At 46.6% G+C, this 21,215-nt stretch overlaps 1 protein-coding gene across 1 annotated transcript in view; it reads right to left on the bottom strand.

Moving 5' to 3' along the window:
• The window catches only part of Fam193a (family with sequence similarity 193 member A), a 122,539-nt gene that overhangs the window by 25,664 nt on the left and 75,660 nt on the right, over positions 1 to 21,215 (bottom strand). The window contains exons 7-13 of the mRNA XM_070021706.1: positions 17,058 to 17,205; positions 14,882 to 14,959; positions 13,000 to 13,112; positions 12,662 to 12,904; positions 9,223 to 9,376; positions 8,954 to 9,133; positions 7,589 to 7,840 (exon numbers count right to left, since the gene is read on the bottom strand). Of these exons, the coding sequence (XP_069877807.1) occupies positions 7,589 to 7,840; positions 8,954 to 9,133; positions 9,223 to 9,376; positions 12,662 to 12,904; positions 13,000 to 13,112; positions 14,882 to 14,959; positions 17,058 to 17,205 (1,168 nt within the window). The remainder of the gene's footprint in view (positions 1 to 7,588; positions 7,841 to 8,953; positions 9,134 to 9,222; positions 9,377 to 12,661; positions 12,905 to 12,999; positions 13,113 to 14,881; positions 14,960 to 17,057; positions 17,206 to 21,215) is intronic.

Here is a 21,215-nt window from a genome sequence, read left to right as displayed (position 1 = left end):
ACCGCATCTCTCCACTTCACTCTAGGCCCTTTCCTAGTACAGCGGGCATTTCACGGAACATTTCCTGCGTGGTACAACGTGGTTAGGATTTGAAGTTAGGAATCTTGGGTTCTGGCCTAAACTTTGGCCCTGCAGTGGTGACCTACTACCCCGAGGGAGGGGAAGGGAACACTTCCCTGACAGGGGGGCGGAGCAGCCCTTACCCACTACGCTCACTCTTCTCTCTGGGCTGCTCCTTCCGGGTGCTGCACAGTGTCAGGTAAGAGGAGCTATTCGATTCTGCTACAAGCACTGCTTGACTCAGTCAAAGGACAGAGAGGTGGTGAGAGGAGAATCAGGGTAAAGGTGAAGGGAAAAAGACACACACACACACACACACACACACACACACACACACACACACACACGCATGCATGCATGCACATGCACACGCACACACACAGCTCACTGAGCAGTGCAGAAGCCCAGCCAGCAACGGTGGACCTCAGGTGAGTCAGAACCATGCCAGCACCCAGGACCAACAGACAGACATTTTTTTTCCCCTGCTTCGGTGCTGTAACTAGGGCTAAACTCAGGGTCTGGCACTGTCCCTGAGCTGTTGTGCTCAATGTTGGCACTTTACTACTTGAGCCACAACTCCACCTCCAGCTTTTTGGTGGTTAATTGAAGATAAGAGTATCACAGACATTTCTGCCTGGGTTGGCTCTGAACTGAAGACTCAGACCTCAGCCTCCAGAGTTGCTAGGAATACAGACAGCCACTGCTGCCCAACTCAGAAATGCTTTTTTAAAGGATGGCTTCATTATTTTATTTTGTGCTGGTCCTAGGACTTGAACCCAGGGCCTGGAAGCTGTTTCTGAGCTTTTTTACTCAAGGCTGGTACTCTACCATTTGATCTATAATTCCACTTGTGGCTTTTGCTAGTTAACTGAAGATAAGAATCTCATAGACTTTCCCAGGCTGGTCCTCAGATGTCAGCCTCCAAGTAGCTGGGGTTAAGTGTAAGACACTGGCTACTGCTAAGCAAGGCTTTTCAAAGGCCTCAGTTAGTGCCTTTGTGTTCTCACAGCTGCACAAACGGTGACCTCACCCAGATGAGAGTGTTGACGCCAGCACAAACAACAAACCTTGAGGAGTTAGGTCCCTCAGGTTTCAGCGAAGTATAGCAAGTGTCTTTCAAAACAAAGAAAGAAAGGAAAAAAACCCAAAACACAGAAAATGATTACTCTATTTGATTAAAGAAGAGTAAATTATAGCTTACAAATAAGAACTAAGCGATAATTCGGGTTCAGTGAGTGCTCGGGGGTCTGGGATGGAAGGAGGGAAGGAGCCGGAAGCGCTTCCGACAGGAAGACCTGGCGAGGCCAAGGCCAGTCCTATCAGAGGCTGCGAGACAAAAGGGACCAAGGGTCCAAAGTGATGAACACGGGAAGGGCGCTCTGGGAGCAGCAGACAGATCAGGAAAGACAGGCGATGTGAGCAGAAAAGGAGAACACCGGCAATGAAGTCACTCCAGATAATGTCTTTGAGGCTCATCGGCAAGCCTGGCACAGCCAGCAAACAAACACGTCAAACTGAGATATAAAGAGAAACAAGAACTGTGCTCGTCTCAGCAGCACATTTACTAAAATCACAACAGTACAGAGAAGACGGACATGGCCACTGTTTGGGGATAGGTAATTCATGAAGCACTCCCTATTTTCTGATAAAATTAGGAAATCAGGAACAGAAGGAATGTACCTGAATTTAATAAAGCCCATATATGACAAACAGTGAGCATCATATTAAATAGGGAAACATGAAACCATTTCTTCTAAGGGGAGGAGTGAGACAGTGTGTGGCCCCACCTCCTGCCCCCCCCCCATTTTATTCTATATAGCACTAGACCAGCCAAAGCAATAAGGCAGAAGAAAGAAATGAAAGGGATTCAAACAGGGAAAGAAGTAAAATTATCTTTTTTTTTTTGGGTCGGTCATGGGGCTTGAACTCTAGGCCCGGGCGCTGTCCCTCAGCTCTTCAGCTCAAGACTAGCACTCTACCACTTGAGCCACAGCGCCACTTCCAGCTTTTTCTGTGTATGTGTTGCTGAGGAATGCGAACCCAGGGCCTCATGTATGCAAGGCAAGCACTCTACCACTGAGCCACCTTCCCAGCCCTCAAATTATCTTTAATTCTTAGCCATCCTACAGTCTCCACCAACAAACTTCTAGAGCTGATAATTACCTTTGGAAACATAACAGGATACATACACAATTAACACTCAGAAATCAGTAGCTTTTCACTATAGCAACAATCAATAGGCCAAGAAAGAAATTGGGAAAGTAATTTCATTCACACTAGCCTCAGAAGCAGTTAATTATATAACATCAACAAAATAAAGGAAAAAACACCTATCTAATTATCTCAACTGATGCAGAAAAGCATCTGACAAAATTCAGGAAAAACACTCCACAAAACAGAAACAGAAGGAATCCACCTCAACTTAAAAGCCATCCATGGGAGATGGGGGTGGAGGCACACTTCGATATTCCCAGACGAGGCAATAGAATTAGGAGTTTGAGCTCAGCTTGGGTTACATGGCAAGAAACAAAACAAGCTACACCTGACAAAAACCAAAAACAATCATTGTAAATATCACACTCATGTTAAACATCAGTTACAAGATGTGTAGGCTGCTTTTACCATTTCTATCCAATGTAGTACCAGAAACCAGAGCCATGGTAAACAGGCAAGAAAAAAAAATCCAAATTAGAAAGAGAGAAATAAATATTTTTGAAGATGATATAATATATAGAAGAACCTTAAAGATTCCACAGACAATAAAAAAGGCATTAGACTTAATTTAGGTAAGTATCACAGTACAAGGCCTACATTCAAAAGAAGATCAGATACATTTCTATATACTAACAGTAAACAATCTGGAAAACAATTCCACTCACAAAAAAAACCTTAAAATATTTAAGAATTATTAGCACAAGAGTCCAAAAATCAAACCATAGAATACTGCTGAAAGGAAACACAAACAAATGGAAATACATAATGTTCACAGAATGTTCAGATAACCCAAAATTTGATAGATGGTATGATGACTTTTTTTCAAGTATAGAAAAACCCATCCTAAAATTTATATGGAACCCCAAATGGCCTAAAAAAACAATAACAAATCTTTTTTTTGGGAGTCAGTCGTGGGGCCTGAACTCTGGGCCTGGATGCTGTCCCCCAGCTCTTCAGCTCAAGGCTAGCTCCCTACCACTTGAGCCACAGCGCCACTTCCAGCTTTTTTTGCTTATGTGGTACTGAGGAATGGAACCCAGGGCCTCATGCATGAGAGGCAAGCACTCTACCACTGAGCCAATTTCGCAGCCCAAAAAGAACAATCTTGAAAGATGAAAACTAGAGGATTCACAATTGCCAATTTCTGAACTCAGAACATAAAGCTATCGTCATAAAAAATGTGTAATGTATAATGTGTAATCTAAGCAAGACAGACAGACAAATGAAAGAAATGGAACAGGAAGGAAAAGAAAGGCCACTGAATATATGAAAAGGTGTTCAACATCACTAAACATTAGAGAAATGCAAATTAAGGTAACAATGTCATAACCCTTCTTCCCACTAGGATGGCGACTACCAAAAGAAAGACACCAACCAGCTGGAAAGGTGGCTCAGTGGTAGAGCGCTTGCCTTGCATGCATCAGGCCCTGGGTTCGATTCCTCAGCATCACATCAGCAAAAAGAAAAAAAGCCGGAAGTGGCGCTGTGGCTCAAGTGGTAGAGCTCTAGCCTTGAGCTGAAGAGCTGAGAGACAGCGCCCAGGCCCAGAGTTCAGGGTCCACGACCGGACCCCCCCCCCCCACCAAAAAAAAAAAAAAAAGAAAGACACCAGCAGGTGCTACCTGTTGCAAACTGGCACAGCCAGTCTGAAAACATGATGACAGCAGTTACCATCAAATCGAACACTTCTACTTCTGAGGACAGACTCAAGAGTTGAAGGGACTGTCAAAGAAATCTGTGTCCATCTATATTCAGGGCAGCACTGGCCATAACAGGGAAAACAACCTACGCATTCATGGGTAATGAAAGGACAGGAAAATGCAGCTATCCTTATAAAGGAATGCTGTTCTAAGAAGAAAATTCTGTAATATGCTTGAGACATTATGTTAATATAAAATAAACCACCCACAAAAAGACAACCATAGTATAATTCCACTCAGATGACGATTTTAGAGCTGTCAAAAGTAGAGCTGTCATTATCTGTGCTGCCGAGGAGAAGGAAGCTGCCATTTAATGGGTCAAAAGTTTCAATTTTACAAAATGTAAAGCCTGCAGAGGTGGATGGTTGTGACTGATGCACAATATTTATTTTATGTATTTATATTTTTTGTCAGTCGTGGGGCTTGAACTCTGGGCCTCGGCGCTGTCCCTCAGCTCTTCAGCTCAAGGCCAGTGCTTGACCTCTTGAGCCACAGCACCACTTCTGGTTTTCTGGTGGTTTATTGGAGATCAGAGTCTCTTGGATTTTCCTGTCATTTCTGCCCCTCCCCCACCCCCCGCGCCCAGCTGACTTTGAACTTTGAACCGTGATCCTCAGATCTCAGTCTCCTGAGAAGTTAGGATGACAGGCGTGAGCCACTAATGCCCAGCAATGATGCACAATATTATAAATGCATTTTTAGTTCTACTGACTGTACCCTTAGAAGTAGTTAAGACACTACATTTCATGTTAAGCTACTTCACAATAAGAAAAGAGAAACAGGTAAAGAGATGGAAAAAAAGTATATTATGCAAAAACTAATAAATTTTTTTTAAAAAGCCGGAAGGACTTTAATCTGAAGAAGAGTTGAGGGGGATGAGGGGAATTATGTCATAGGTCAGTTTTCCAAAAGGACACATATGAGCCCCTAAAACAAAGTATAAAACTAAATGATGCAAAAACAAAACAAAACAAAAAAAAGTACTGCAAGGAGAAGCAGATGAATCCACTATCTTAAGTTGGAATTTTCAACAAATAGCAGACAGACTCTGCAGGCAGAGCACCAGGAAAGGACATGCATGCTAACTCCCTTATATCATCAATCGGCTGCGCAGACATTTTTGGATCACATTTTTCTGGAGACACCAGGGTAAATCACGTTCCATATGAAACACACGTTCATAAATTCAAGAGTAGCAATCAGGGCTGGGGTGAAGCTCAGTGGCAAAAGTGCTGGCCCAGGATGTACAATACAAGGCCCTAGGTTGAACTCCCAGTACCAGAAAAAAAAAAAAATCATACAGTAAGCCGGGCGCTGGTGGCTCACGCCTGTAATCCTAGCTACTCAGGAGGCTGAGATCTGAGGATCGCGGTTCAAAGCCAGCCCGGGCAGGAGAGACCCTGAGACTCCTATCTCCAATAAACCACCAGAAAACCGGAAGTGGCGCTGTGGCTCAAGTGGTAGAGCGCTCACCTTGAGCTGAAGAGCTGAAGGACAGCGCCCAGGCCCAGAGTTCAAGCCCCAGGACCGACAAAAAAAAAAAAAAAAAAAATCATACAGTATGTCATTAGCCCATAATGTTTGGAAATTAAACCTGACACTGCATTACAGCGCTCACCACCCACCCAGCCCCACTGTTGGGCGCGCCAGGGCCCGGGGCAGCTGGGCAAGCTCTCTTCAGACGTATTTTTTTTTCTAGAACTTATTACTTTTTTCTTTTGCAACTACTTTGAATTTTCAAATAACTTAATTTCAATAAAAAATAATGTATCACTGGTAACCCTCTGTATAGTATCTTTACAATAAAAAATTAAAAAAAATAATGTATCACTGGCATAAAGGCATTTAAAAATATAAACTAGGGTTCAAAATGTTTTTCCTTTTTTTGTGCTGGTACTGGGGCTTGGACTCATTGCCCCTGAGCTTTTGGCTTGAGCTTTTTTGCTCAAGACAGTGCCACAGTTCCACTTCTGGCTTTTTGGTTGTGAATGTAGATAAGAGTCTCACAGACTGTCCTCAGATCTCAGCCTCCTGAGTAGTTGGGATAACAGGGGTGAGCCAACAGCCAGTTATTAACTACAGTCTCTGCATACCCTGAGGACACATTCTAACTTCTATTATTCTTCTGGGCTATTTCCACCAACTTTTCCCCCTCTACTGCTTTTTTTTTTTTTTTTTTTTTTTTTTGATACAAGGTCTTTCTACAGTGCCCAGGGTAGAACTTACCATGTAGCCCAGTGCCCTTGAACTTCCGACCCTCCTACTTCTACTCAAGTGCTGGGATTACTGGCATGTACTATCATGAACAATTTTACGAATTAATTCTTGAACGTTTCAACCAGTGCCATTATATGACAGAAAATTTTATTATCTTTCCTCAGGACTAGGAAAAAATAACCTGTATTGTACTATATCTCTGAAAAATGCTTTGAAAAGCATTTCACTGAAGACATCACTAAGAGTTCAAGTCAAGTTGCACTCAACAAAAGTCTAAGCCTGACTCTGAGTAGGTGCTGAGTAATTAGTGAAGTGGAACATGACAAACTCTTTCCTAAGCCTGTGTGACAGATCTTCCCCGAGTCCTTCCCCAGCAAACAGGTTCCCCAAGGAAGAAAGCATGAATGAGGCCTGCAGACTTCTTTTCCATGGGGCGTTAGACTCTTTTTCAGTTGGGACTCTCTGTTGTAGCAGAGTTTTAAGAAAATTATAAATTTGACTGACTAAAGATAACCTTGAGCCAAAATAACTGGTATAACAAAATTTTTTAAAAAGCTAGAAAGGCAAACAAAGCTAGATAGATACAAAGATTGACATTAATTAAAAATTTCACTTATAAGTCTAAGATGCTAAATATTCAAACAAGGTTCGAGAAGAAATTAATATAAACCAACTGTTTTCTAGATCTTCAAGGCCTATCCTATCAGCCCTTCAACTACCTCTCCACAGCCTCAGAATATAATTTTTCTTTTTTTGGTGCCTGTTCTGGGGCTTGAACTCAGGCCCTGGGCGCTGTCCCTCACTCAGCTCCACAGCACCACTTCTGGTTTTCTGGTGGTTAACTGGAGATAAGAGTCTCATGGACTTTCCTGCCTGGGCTGGCTTTGAACCCTGACCCTTAGATCTCAGCCTTGTGAGTAGCTAGGATTACAGGCATGAGTCATCAGTGCCTAGTCAAGGATTTTTAAGATATCGTACTTTGGGCTCTTGGGTAGCTTCTATATTTCTGTAAATCCTCGGACTTCAAGCTGAAGTTTCATAATTATTTAGACCCTGTAGAACCCAGAGAGGACTCATGCTAGTATTCAGGTAAATTACCTATCAAATTAAGGAAAAGAGCTGGGTCCTTGAGCCATGAGGGGAGCGTGAATCAACATCACCTGAAATCTCTTAAGAGCTAGGTAATTCTGAGTGAAGTAAACCATCACTGATCCCCCAATTTGTTTTCCAATTGTAAAGGTTCAAAATTTTAAGCACTTGAAAGACGGAGGGCAAATGTTGCGCACGGTCCTAGGAGGGCCTTTCAATTACCCAGGGGTGCTGGTTTTGTGGGAGCTCCTGTAAGAGCTCAGTGACACAGGCAGGAAGGACTTCCAGGCCTTTCTGCCTCAGCTTACCTTACTGTGTGTGAAAGGGGGCGCTGTATACAAGGTAGGGTGGATAAGTGGCCGAGGCAGGTGGGGGACGGTGTGCAAGGGTACATGTCCATGGATGTGGGGGTACAGGTGAAGCGCGGGGTGTGTGGGTTTCTCTGGGCTCAGGAACTGATGGCCAGGAGGCAGGGCTGCAGCCGTCATTGCTGCGGCGGTCAGCCCAGAAGCTTCTTGTTTACAAACATGACATTCACAAGTGTTTGGAGTTTGTTCAGCCTAAAAGCAAAGAAAAGAGAAGCACTTGTTCAATGTAAACAAAGAGTGGCACGAATTAAGTTAAAGTCACAAAACAAATACAAAGCTGTTGACTCATGGGGGGGGGGGCCTGGGCTCACTAGGGCCCTCCCAGTGGGGGGGGGGGTGGAGGAACTAGATTGAGTCCGAGAAAGGCTACAAAGAGAGGATCATTCACCAGCTGGGTATCTGCTGAGGTGCCCCTACTGATCTAGGTCCCGTGCACACTGGAGCAGGAACTAGAAGCTGGGCGCCTGTAGTCTTTCTTAGCTTACTTGGGAAGCTGAGATAGGGAAGACTGTGGTTTGAGACAGAGGGAGACGCTGTGTTCAAACCTCAGCAACCAACCAACAAAACATCTCCTGAACTGGGCCTGGTGGTGCAAATTACAGATACCACACTGGAGAGGTGGGAGCAGAAGGGCGACAAACTCAAAGCTAGCCTAGGCTAGCTAAAACAAAAGCACCAGGAAGTGGTACTTTGGCTCAAGTGGTAGGGCGCTAGCCTGGAGCAGAAGAGCTGAGGGACAGCGCTCAGGCCCAGAGTTCAGATCCCATGACCGACAAAAAAAAAAAAGCTTAATTACAGAAGCACCAAACCTCCTTGGCTCCACACAGGAGACACACAGACAAACCCCGACACTCACCATGGAGCAGGGCAGCGTTGAAGTCAGGACAGATCATCACAGATTTAAGCGAGAGAAACAAAACTAGAGTGGGGGGGGGTCATATGGCTTATTTATCTCTAGTTATGGCTTATAAATATGGCTTATTTATCTCTAGTTCTAGTCTGAAGATACCACAAGACATAGCTGGGCACCGGCGGCTCACGCCTGTAATCCTAACTGCCAAGGAGGCTGAGATTTGAGGATCGTGGTTCAAAGGCAGCCCAGGCAGGAAAGTCTGTGAGATTGTCATCTCCAATGAACCTGCAGAAAACTGGAAGTGACGCTGTGGCTCAAAGTGGTAGAGCGCTCACCTTAAGCAATAAAGCTCAGTAACAGCGCCCAGCCCTGAGTTCAAGCCCCATGGCTAACAGAAAAAAAAAAAAGAAAAGGGAAACACACACACAGACTCTTGGAAGCAGGACACGTACCTGCTGAGCTGGGTAGGACGGGGGCGGGGTGTCCCCTCGCCTCTCCTCGGCCCTGGGGCTTCCACTTCCTAGGGTCCCATCTTCTTTTGGAGCTCCTGGGGGCTCCCCACTACTCTCACCATCTGCTTCTTCATCACCAGCTTCTGAAGAGCTGCTACTAGTGCTGCTTACCTGAGGAGACTTTAAAGACAGCCTTGTGTAGCTAATGCTTCAAAGCAGAACAATGTCAAAGTTAACCATCAGACCACGCTGTCACTATGAACCCATACCTCATCTTTCAGGGCCAGGTTTTCCCCACCGCCATCCATCTCGCTGTGGACCCCATTCATGTTGGCCACCACCTCAGTGTCATCGTAGTTGCTCAATGGGTAGATGTCAGCAAACTTTGCTGACAACGGTGCGACATCTTCATCATCACTACAACTGAGGCAAGCAGAGACGTCACCACGAAGCCCTTGGCTTAGGGAGGGCCATGAGGAGCCACGTGCTGAGTACCCCTTCTCTAAGAGAGCACTGGGTAAAGTGCCATTCCTGCTGCTTAACACCTCTAAGTCACCGGAACCAAAAACAGGCCGGGAAGGGTAACAAATAGTGAAACCACAAACACATGGTCAGATCTGTGCTCTGGCCTGTAACTCCCTGCACACAGCTCTGCACCGCTCGGAAGCAGGATGCAATCTTTAAGTAAAATGCAAAGGGCACAGAGAACAGCCTCTGGTCTCTACAGTTGGATTTTTTTTTTTTTTGCCAGTCCTGGAACTTGAACTCAGAACCTGGGCGCTGTCTCTGAGCTCTATTGCTCAAGACTAATGTTCTACCACTTGAGCCACAGTTCCACTTCCAACTTTTTGGGGGAGAGGAGAAGGTGGGAGGTAGGAAGGATACGTAATTGGAGATAAGAGTCTCACAAACTTTCCTGCCCAGGCTGACTTCCAACTATGATCCTCAGATCTCAGCCTGAGCACCTAGGATTACAGGCATCAGCTATTAGGGCCTGGTGAAATAGTTAATCTTAAAAGAATCAAACTCATGGTTTTTGTTTATGAGGGTCACTTAACAATGTGACTTCTAGACTGGGAACGTGGCTTAGTGGTAGAGTGCTTGCCTAGCATGCATGAAGCCCTGGGTTCAATTCCTCAGTACCTCATAAACAGAAAAAGGTGGAAGTGGCGCTGTGATTCAAGTGGTAGAGTGCTAGCCTTGAGCAAAAAGAAGTTCAGGGACAGTGCCCAGGCCCTTAATTCAAGCCACAGGACAGGCAAAATAACAAAACAAACAAACAAACAAAAAACAAACGAACAAAAAACAACTATGTGACTTCTTAGTCAAACGCTGATGGCTCATGCTTGTAACCCTAGCTACTCAGGAGGCTGAGAACTGAGGATCATGGTCAAGATACTCCATCTTCTTTCCAAATAACCACCAAAAAACTAGAAGTAGAGCTGTGGCTCAAGTGGTAAAGTGCTGGCTCAGGGTCAGTGCCCAGGCCCTGAGTTCACAAGCCCCAGGACTGGCAAAACAAACAAACAAACAACTGTGACTTCCTGGTGCTGGAGAACTACACGTGGCTGCCCACGGCTCCACCAGCACACTCATGAGTTGCATCCGCTTAGGCACACAATGGTCTCTATGAGGCCAAAGTTCCAAGGACCAGAAAGAGTCTTCACTAGCAAAGGGTGCTCAGGATTACCACATCCAGTTGTCCTCTCTCTTTTTAAGGAGACAAGCATCAACCAGTTGTGCTATGTCAAACCCTGGAGCTTACTGAAGGGAGACAAACAGCAACTGTTCATGCGAGGTACCAGGCTGCCTGGGCACAGGGCGACAGTCACCCCACTCCTGTAGTGCTGCCACTGGCGCGGCTGCGCTGCTGGGGAAGCCAGGGATCTGTTCTGAACAAAGTGGCTGCTCAGCTGCGGCTGACCTGACGGAGGTCCACCAGAGGCATGGAGCGCTGAGGGAAGCCACCCGCGCTCCCTCCCCAAGTAAAGTCAGCGTGGGAGAGACAACGCAATCCAAGGACCACACTGGACATCTTCACATCGCAGCAGCTGGCATGTGGAAGACACAAATCACAAGCTGCCCAAGGCCCAAAGGCCTGGAGGCCCGACCAGGCTGCCCAGCCAGCAGGGAGTAGCTCTGGCCCAGGTGAGAGGCTCCGTCATGCAGCACTCACCAGAGGCCCACAGCTGACATTTGTCGGCAGCCACAGCAGCAATGAGCAAGCAGTCTGAGCCTGAATTTGTCCAATGTGGATTCTGACTTTACATGGTGAATTTCCCTGTCTCCGTAGGAAATGGGATAACATATCACAAATCTTAACCTCAACACTCAACCCAGGAACAGCACTTATTTTTTTTTTTTTTGGTTGGTCGTGGGGCTTGAACTCTGGGCTTGGGCGCTGTCCCTGCACTCTTCAGCTCAAGGCAAGTGCTCTACCACTTCCAGTTTTCTAGTGGTTTATTGGAGATAAGAGTTTCACGGACTTTCCTGCCTGGGCTGGCTTTGAACCGCAATCCTCAGATCTCAGCCTCCTGCGTAGCTAGGATTACAGGTGTGAGCCACTGGCGCCCGGCTAGGAACAGTACTTTTAAGGCTACAGGGCAGGCTGATATTCTTCAATGAAGAGTCATGGAATTCTGACTGGCCCTTTAGAAGGATTCTGAGTTTAGGGCTTGGGTATGGTTCAGCAGTACTGTTTGCCTCTCATGTACAAGGCCGTAAGCTCTACTGACAGCACCTTAAATTAGTAAGAAAGCCAGGCGCTGGTGGCTCACGCCTGTAATGCTAGCTACTCAGGAGGCTGAGATCTGAGGATCGTGGTTCAAAGCCAGCCCCGGCAGGAGAGACTGTGAGACTCCTATCTCCAATAAACCACCAGAAAAGCGGAAGTGGCGCTGTAGCTCAAGTGGTAGAGCGCTCGCCTTGAGCTGAAGAGCTGAGGGACAGCGCCCAAGCCCAGAGTTCAAGCCCCACGACCCACAAAAAAAAAAAAAATTAGTAAGAAAAAAATGGGGTTTGTGAGCATCATATCCATCAAGTCTGAGAAATCAGAGGAACAGAGCTGCTGAGGACAGGGTATCAAACCTCTCCTATTTGGGCACCTCTCCAGGGCGCCTACTGACTGCACAGTAACACAAGAACACATGTGCAACAGAAACTTCAGCATGTTTAGGAAACCACACACACAATCTATGTGTGACCCAGCCAAGAGTCAGCATACAAAGTCTGCAAAGGGTAAGGCCACAATGCCGAAGGTATCTAGGAGCAGGCACCTGCAACGTGGGTCAGTGAGAGCGCACAAATCCCTCGCCTTAAAGATGTGGAACACAGAAAACAAACCTTCACCTGCTTGCTAACGCGATGGGCTGAGCTCTTAGCAAGGCATGGAGCAGCATGAGCACAGGGCTGACAATGAGGCGATGAGCAGTGGCCCGCTCCGGCACAATGAGCAGACACTTCCCTGCACACCAACATGTGTTTGTTGTGTGTGTTTATTTTTTTCTGTACTGGCATTTAATAATTTATCATTTTTAAGGTAATAAAATATTGTCAAGTTTAGGTTTACTATTTCATGTTTTAGAAGATGCTTAAATCCATGAAAGGTCTTTTTTTTTAATGAAAAGAACTACAACGATGCTCATACTTCTATAGACGTTACTGAGTCTGTATTTCTTATTATTGGATACTGTTAGAGTCACGACTTACAAAGTTGGTGCAGAGCCATTGTCTGTGAGGATGAGTCTGGGATGGTGCTCAACTGTGATGGGAGAGCTGGAGCCTGACCCTGAGCTGGCGGAGGACGTGCTAGGTGGGCGTGTCTCAGAGAGATAGTCGGGAGCAGAGTCCACTTGCAGGGGTAGCTGGTGAATGTGGATGTCATCAGTGACCGGGGGGTCCATGATACCACAAGTGAGGATGTGTGACAGGCTGCAGTCATCACAAGCACATCTGATTGGGAATTAAGGACAGTTACCAAGAAAGCCAGCACGCGGGCCACCGTGTCCTCGGCCTGGTTTAGGGCGGCAGGCAGCAGCCCAGCTCACCTTCTCCTGTAGCTGCAGTTGGGACAGTCGGGCAGGCTCAGCCGGGATGACAGCACGTGCCTCACGGTGTCTGTGAAGTTGCTCTCGCCAGGAACCACTTTCTTATTAGTTAACTAGAGGAGAGTATTGAACAGCGGCTTAATTTTGTGTGATACTTTCCTGTCTGTGGGTAACAACAGAAATACAAGCCATGCTCACATAGAAACCAATGGGTCCAATTCTCAGGCAGAGAGGAGCAGGGGCAGCTTGCTACCCTGGAGTCAGAAGCCAGGGCTGAGTCACACTGGGCCCAGAAGCTTCAGCAAGTGTACTGTGTGCCCACACCACAGACATCTCACAGCAGGGATGCGGGCACATACCCCATCTCTAAACTCCTGCTGTGTGCCCAGGACTTGTGAAGCACAAGGAAGAGAGCTGTGGGAATGGACATGTGTTCAAGGAGGAAAGGCTGAACTCAGAAAGAGGCACTCACTTCCCACTGACTAGGAGGCATCTATATTTCAAAGAGAAGGAAATCTGGGCCAGTCTTGGAATTGAGACAAGTGGTAACTAGAAATGCTGCCACTCAATAGGATAGAACAAGCTCAGGATATAGTTTAGAGGCAGAGCAATTGCTTAAACAAGCAAGGCCCTGGATTTGATCCTTAACATCAAACACAAAAGAAAGGGACAGAGGAAGGGAGAAAGGAAAGAAAAAAATAGAGCACAAAGTGAGCATGGAGGAAGGCAGGAAACCACCAATATTTAAGAACCACCAGGGACTGAGACTCACAAAGTAGACCATAAAGGTCAGGGCAGGGGCAGGAGTGTGCACGACACACCAATGAGAAATCTGGTAAGCTTCTTTCTTTTTTTTTTTTGTCGGTCATAGGGCCTGAACTCTGGGCCTGGGCGCTGTCCCTCAGCTCTTCAGCTCAAGGCGAGCGCTCTACCACTTGAGCCATAGCGCCACTTGCGGTTTTCTGAGTGGTTTATTTTTTTATTTTTATTTTTTTTTGTTGGTCGTGGGGCTTGAACTCTGGGCCTGGGCGTTGTCCCTCAGCTCTTCAGCTCAAGGCGAGCGCTCTACCACTTGAGCTACAGCGCCACTTCCGGTTTTCTGGTGGTTTATTGGAGATAGGAGTCTCACGGTCTTTCTTGCCCGGGCTGGCTTTGAACCGCGATCCTCAGATCTCAGCCTCCTGAGTAGCTAGGATTACAGGCGTGAGCCACCAGCGCCCGGCTTCTGAGTGGTTTATTGTAGATAGAGTCTCACGGACTTTCCTGCCTGGGCTGGCTTTGAACTGCAATCCTCAGATCTCAGCCTCCTGAGCAGCTAGGATGACAGGCGTGAGCTACAAGCGTCTGGCTTCTGGTAAGTTTCAAAACAAAGTGGAGGGTCAGGAGGCCAGTCATGGGAAGGTGACTGGTAGGCTCTGTCAAAGCCCTGCCCGCAGAAGGTGCAGAGCTGCTGGGACGGGGAGGGTCGGACAGCAGTCCTGCTGGAGGCAGGGCCCTGCGTGCCACCTGAGAAGCTGGACTGAATCCCAGCTCTGGTATCTCAGGCACATCCTTAGCCTTGTGGTGTGTATGCTGGAGATACTGCGTGCCCTGTAGGGGAGCAGGGGAGCTCTGAACAACAGCTGTCTAACTCAAGGACACTCGGAACCAAGGCATGTAAATGTGCCTTTTCCTTGACGAGTATGGGAAGAACAGAATGTGAGTTAGTGTACTTTGAGGTTAAAAATCACTGTCTTTCAGTGCCTAACCCCTGGCAAAAAATGTCCATGTGTTCCTCAAAAGGTGTCTGTCACACGGAGCACAACTGCACGCTGAGGTGCCATCAGCTCTGTGCAGAGTAGGGTGGATTTCCTTTAATTGCCTATCCTGTTGACAACCTTACCTGTTCTTCAATAAATCGCCTTTGCTTAAATATCTCCCAATCTTCTGTTAGTGTACGCTGCTTAGTTTTCATTGTCATCTAGAAAAGGAATGTAAAAACAAAACATGTTAGTAACAGCAACCAGAACATTTTCAGATTTTCTTCACATGGCAGAAATGATATACACAAGAAATATCATCTTTCAACCAAACACAAGCACAATGCTCAAGTGTGCTGGCAGGTATTCCTTTCAGCAGCTTACCCCCTTATCAAACCTGTCCCGTAAGTGCTTTTCTCACATGAAAGGCAGGTTCTACATTGAGCAAAGTGACACGTGTAGACTCCCAGCTACCTGGGAAGCAGAGGCAGGGGGATCTTGAGTTTGAGGTCAGCTAGGGTAAAATACAATATAGACAAACGATTACAAACGCAGGGGCCAGAAGTATGGCTCACGTAACAGCATGCTTGCTATCAGGCAGAGGGCCCTAGGCTTAATCCCTATTACTGTAAAATAAAACAATGTGGACTCTGTGACTGCACTGTTGGCTATTTGGAGGCTTGAGACCTTCTGCACAAGCCTAGCAGCGGCTACAGACAGATGAACTACCCAAATTCTGCCTGTCTGGCTATCCTTACCCAGACAAGCCACAAGCAGAGCTTCCTACCATCAGATTTGCTCCACTGTGTGCCATCCTGCCATCTGTTAAACAGCTTGGAAAGTGCCCTCTTCCCACAGCAGCTGAGCAAGGAGTCATGATCAATGACAGGCCACAACCAGGGAAGAAGGCTCTGGTTCCACAGGCAGACAAAACGATTTAGGGACACACTCAGTCTAAAGACAACACCAAGCAACTTCTCTCTACCAAGCACATGTGGAAGGGAGCCACTCAGACATGCAGCCCCGTTCTGAAGCCCCGAAGCGCCACATGTGTGGGAATAAGGAAGGGAAAGTGTGGCTCAGGAGCATACCACATTTCTTGAGGCCACTGGCCCTAGGACAGGCTCAACAGCACCCAATTCCATAATGTGACAAATGTGAAAGGCAGAACAACAAAGACCACAGAAAGACAGGCTGTCCCTAGCTCTAGAGAAGGGGTCATGTACCACCACAGTGCCTGTGGCCACAGTGAGACCATTGCTGTAGAAGGCAGTTACCAGCTGTGGCAGCTAAAACCTGTGAGAGGCAGGCACATGCCAGGCCCTTCCTCCTTCTCACCTGCTCAGCACTCTGACAGGTGACAGCAACATTCAAATGGATGCTCGCACGACACATATGGGATTAGCACACATCTGTATCTAGAACCACAGCCCTAATCTTGTAGTCTCATAAGCACAGTATAGAACACTGGCACTTCTCCTTTTTATTCCTCGTACCACCATGACCTTTACAATACAGCCATGGGGCTGGGAAGGTGGCTCAGTGGAAGAGCGCTTGCCTTGCATGCATGAGGCCCTGGGTTCGATTCCTCAGCACTACATAAGCAGAAAAAGCTGGAAGTAGTGCTGTGGCTCAAGTGGTAGAGCACTAGCCTTGAGCTGAAGAGCTGAGGGACAGCGCCCAGGCCCAGAGTTCAGGCTCCATGACTGGCAAAACACACACACACACACACACACACACCCCTCCCCCCCATGTTGAGTGTTCTTCACACACAGACACACACACAGACACACACACACAGACACACACACAGACACACACACACCCTCTCCCCCATGTTGAGTGTTCTTCTTGATGACCTCTAGAAAGCTGGGAGGCCAGGGGTGAGTGGCAGAGGACATCTAATCAAAGATGGCGTCACTCTAAGGCTGTAGCTACCTCATATACCAATGCATTAGATACGTCTCCACAGGCATGGTCTACCTCCCAACCTGCCCCTCTCCCAAGCATCCATGTAGGTGCCCATGCTCCATTTCTAGACGGCTCTGGATGGGCGAAAAATGGGCTCTGGGAAGCATAGTGTTCAGCAAACTTTTCCCTGATGGCTTTTCAATGTCTCTAAGGCTCCCATTTGAGGATGTAACAGTCTATGCAAGTGGCAGCGAGTGTCACCCAGTCAACTGACTGCTCAGCAGGCTGTTTGTGGTGCTGCCATTCTTTGCTGCCCAGTGAGCAGGGCCCCTGCCAGGGGCGGGGCGGGGGGGGGGAGAGTGGAGGGGGCTCTGTTGGGATCTGCTGCACCTTAGGCCCATCACTCACCTGCTCATCCACATAGGCATCTATCCTCTTCTGGCACTCTAGCCATTCCTCAGCAACTCTGTGCAGCTCCTCCTCAGAGCGCTGGTACCTCTGCAGCAAGGTGCTATACGTGTCCTCATTGCAGGTGTCATGTGTGGTGGTCCCTAGCCTAGGAGGGAGAGAGCCTGTCACCAAGACTCCCACACGGAAAGCATAGGTGTGCTTCTTGCTGCTCAGTCAGCTCACCTCCCAGCTCCAAACACGAGGATGTTGTGGCACACCACTGCAGGGCTGCTGTGAAGTACTAACAGTACATATACAAGGCACCCCAGACAATTTCACATAATATATGCTGGGTGCGAGGGGGCAGGGTAGAATGGAAGGAGGTTAGGAGAGAGGACAGACAGACAGACAGACAGAAGTTAGGTGCTGGCCATCCCAGCTATGCAGGAAGCTTCAATAGGAGGACTGCAGTCCAGGCTAGCCCACACAAAATGTGAGCTCCTCTTGCAGAAATAATGAAAGCAGAAAAGGCTAGAGTGTGGCTCAAGTGGTAGAGAATCTGTCTAGCAAGCACAGGGCCTGAGTCCAACCACTAGTACAGCCAAAAAATAGTACAAAAGAAAAAGATAAAGAAAAAGAGGGTAAGATGGAAAATGAGACAACATGAGAAACAAAAGACACACACGCAAGCTGGGTATAGTTGTGTCCACCTATAATCCCGCCTACGTGGGAGAATGAGTGCAAGACCAGCCCATTAAAAAGTTAGGGAGAGCCTGTGGTGGCTCCGGCATCAAATCCCGAGGTGCAGAGGCAATTCCGGAGGACTGCAGTGACCAAACTCTGTCTGACCCTTCGGTGTAGAAAGCCGCACAGCCACATTGGCCAGAACGTCACGTCCATGCTCGCTGACATTGGCAGCCGAGAGCTGCGTCTGTATCTTAAGGAATAAAGACCTATCTCATGGGGTTGCTGTGACACACTGTGATGCAGCAACGTATAACATTCACTTTCTTCATCTTCACCTGGCCTAGTTCTGAAGCAGGCACATACTGAACAGTGGCTCACAATGCTAGGCAGGTACCCTACTATGTGCCACATTCCTAACCCCTGTGCGCGCGCGTGTGTGTGTGTGTGTGTGTGTGTGTGTGTGTGTGTGTGTGTGTGTGTGTGTGTAATGGGGTTTCAGTTATGTTTTTTTTTGCTCATTAATTGAAGAGTCTCAAGGGTTAGTCTGCCTGGGCTGACTGGTAAACAAGATCCTTAGATCTCAGCCTCCCAAATAACAAGGATTATAAATTCAGCCTCGGCACCTGGCTTCTACCAAGGTATTTTAAATAATCAGTTTTCTTTGAATAGGTGACCTCTGTTGGTTTCAGGGCATCACATTATACTTTTAAAGCACTTCATTTTGAGTGAATATTAAGTAACATCCTGTATTTCCATAACTTTAAAAACTTGCTAAAATATGCACAAAATTAATAACCCATTTATTGAAAACTTACAATTTGCGAAATGCTTCCCCATATGTTCTGTAATTGAGTCCTTTTGTAATAACTTTATGTACTATGGTTCCCATTGTACAGATAAAGAAACCAAAGCTTGGGCCTGGTTTAAGAACTTTCCTAAAGTGATACAAAAAAAAAAAAAGGAAAAAAAAGAAAACCAACAACAACAAAAAACCCTCAAAGGCCAGGCACCAGTGGCTCATGCCTATAATCCTAGCAACTCAAGAGGCTGAAATCTGAGGATCACACTTCAAAGCCAGCTGGAGCAGGAAAAGCCGAGAAACTCTTATCTCAAATAAACTACCAGAAAACTGAAAAGAGCACTGTGGCTCAAGTGGTAGAGTGCTAGCCTTGAGCTGAAAAGCTGAGGGACAGCGCCCAGGCCCAGAACTCAAGCCCCATAGCCAACCAGCCAGCCAGCCAACCAACCAACCAACCAACCAACCAGCCAACCAACCAACCAACCAACCAACCAACCAAAAACCCCCAAAGGGCTGAGGGCATAGCTCAAATGGCAGAGCACTTGCCTAGGAGAAGTAAGGCCCAAGGTTCAATCCTAGTATAAGACATGAAAATAAAAGAATTAAAACTTTTAACTTATTCTTGTATCATTCCTAACAATATAAAGATAGCTATACAACTAAAAGGAAAAAAAAAAAGATGAACACTCTTGGGAAAATATGTAAATAAAAGTTTTGAGGAGGGGGTGGGTGAGGCGGTGAGGCAGGGAAGGGAAGCCTGGGGTGAAGGTGGCCTGCTCAAAGGCAGGTCAGGAGATCAGAAAAAACTCTTCTTTCATGCACCAACATGTCACAAATACATTACAAACTGTAACAAAGTTATCTTGGCAAAGACTCTTGAGAATCAAAGGTAACATTTATAAAGAGCACAAAGACTATGTGTAGGGCTACATATTGGCATATTTGCAAATGTTACAACACATGTACACAGGTTAAAAACTGCCCATGTTAAGAAATTTATGACTTCAGAGCATATAAAAGTATGTGTGTGTATATGTGTAACCAAAGGGAAAATATGTAAGAAACATCAATGTGCTTACAGAGCCCTTACCACTCTCTTCACTGTTTTATTTTCATATTTTTTAGTAACAACCAAATTATTATTATTATTATTATTATTTTTTTGGTCCGGTCGTGGGGCCTGAACTCTGGGTCTGAGCACTGTCCCTCAGCTCCTCAGCTCAAGGCTAGCGCTCTACCACTTGAGCCACAGCGCCACTTCCGGCTTTTTTCTTTTTGCTTATGTGGTGCTAAGGAATCGAACCCAGGGCCTCAGGCAAGCAAGGCAAGCGCTCTACCACTGAGCCACCTTCCTAGCCCCCCAAATTATTTTATAATAGAAAAAAATAACAAATCTACTTAAACTGAACCCTTGTCATAGATGCAAATGGACAGAAATGGTTCTTTGCCCTTTTACCCAGGTTCTACCCTGGGGTGGACCAGGCTTGTGAACACTGAATAAAGGGGAATTCAAACTCCGGGCTGCTGAAGCTACCAACACATGTGGCAGAAGTTGTTGGGAAACAGTCCAGAAAACGGGAAGCACAGCATCCAGGCACAGTGGCTGAGAGGATGCCCAGCAGCTCAAGACACGGCTCTACTCAGACCTGCGCTGAGTGTGCAAACAGCCCTAGGCCCTTTCATGAGCTGTGAAACAGATTTTCTTCTACTGCTCTGCACATGTCCTACTTCTAGTTTTGATGCAAAACTGTTTCTATACAGTTCACCAAATCTCTCAATATATGTACTCCTCCTCCTTCTTCCTACCAGAAGCAAGCAAGCAAGCAAGCAAGTTCACCTTTATTCCAAGTTACAGACACAGATTATTTCAGGCCACAGGAAAGCGGCAGTGATGGGTGTGTGTGTGTGGGGGGGGGGGGGGGACGGCGTCCTGGAGACTGCTCTGGCAATATATTTAGTAAGCATGCCAGTGCAGGACCTGGACCAATGGCGGCACTTCTATAGACAGAAAAAATGGGGTAGTGATGGCAAGATGGGACCAGAAGATGGGGTGGGGTGATAGGAGTTACTATTCATTGAGTACAGAGTTTCTGTTGGGAGAAAGAAAAAAAAAAAAAACTCCAGAGCCGGGCTCCTGCATGTAATCCTAGCTACTTGGGAGGCAGAAGTTGGAAGGATTTGAGAAACTGAAGGTTTGAAGATAGCCTACGCAAAGGTTAGTAAGACTCCTTTCTCAACTAATAAAAAGCTATGTGCACCTACTATCTCAACCGTGCAGAAAGTATAAATACAAGGATCATGGTCCAGACCAGACTGGACACAAAGCAAGAACCTATTTAAAAGAATAATGAAAGTAAAAAGAGCCAGGGCATGGGTCAAGTGGTAGAGCACCTGGCTAGTAAACATGGAAGCTCTGAATTCAAACCCTAGTACTACCAAAAAGAACAGGTTTAGAAATACATGACGACGGCTGTGCATGCTAACTAATGCATAATGCATTAATGCATAATACCTCTATGTATTATTATTGTTATTATTATTATTATTTGCCAGTCCTGGAACTTCTTTTGCTCAAGGCTAGCACTCTTGAGCCACAGAACCACTTCTGGCCTTTTCTGTATAAGTGGTACTGAGGAATCAAACCCAGGGTTTCATGCATGCTAGACAAGCACTCTACCACTAAGCCACAT

The sequence above is a fragment of the Dipodomys merriami genome, unplaced genomic scaffold (assembly GCF_024711535.1).
Source record: "Dipodomys merriami isolate MVZ:Mamm:240054 unplaced genomic scaffold, mDipMer1.0.p SCAF_143, whole genome shotgun sequence".
Taxonomy (NCBI): Eukaryota; Metazoa; Chordata; class Mammalia; order Rodentia; family Heteromyidae; genus Dipodomys; species Dipodomys merriami.
Note: the sequence above shows the minus strand (reverse complement) of the source record. Positions and strands in the feature narration are given on the sequence as shown.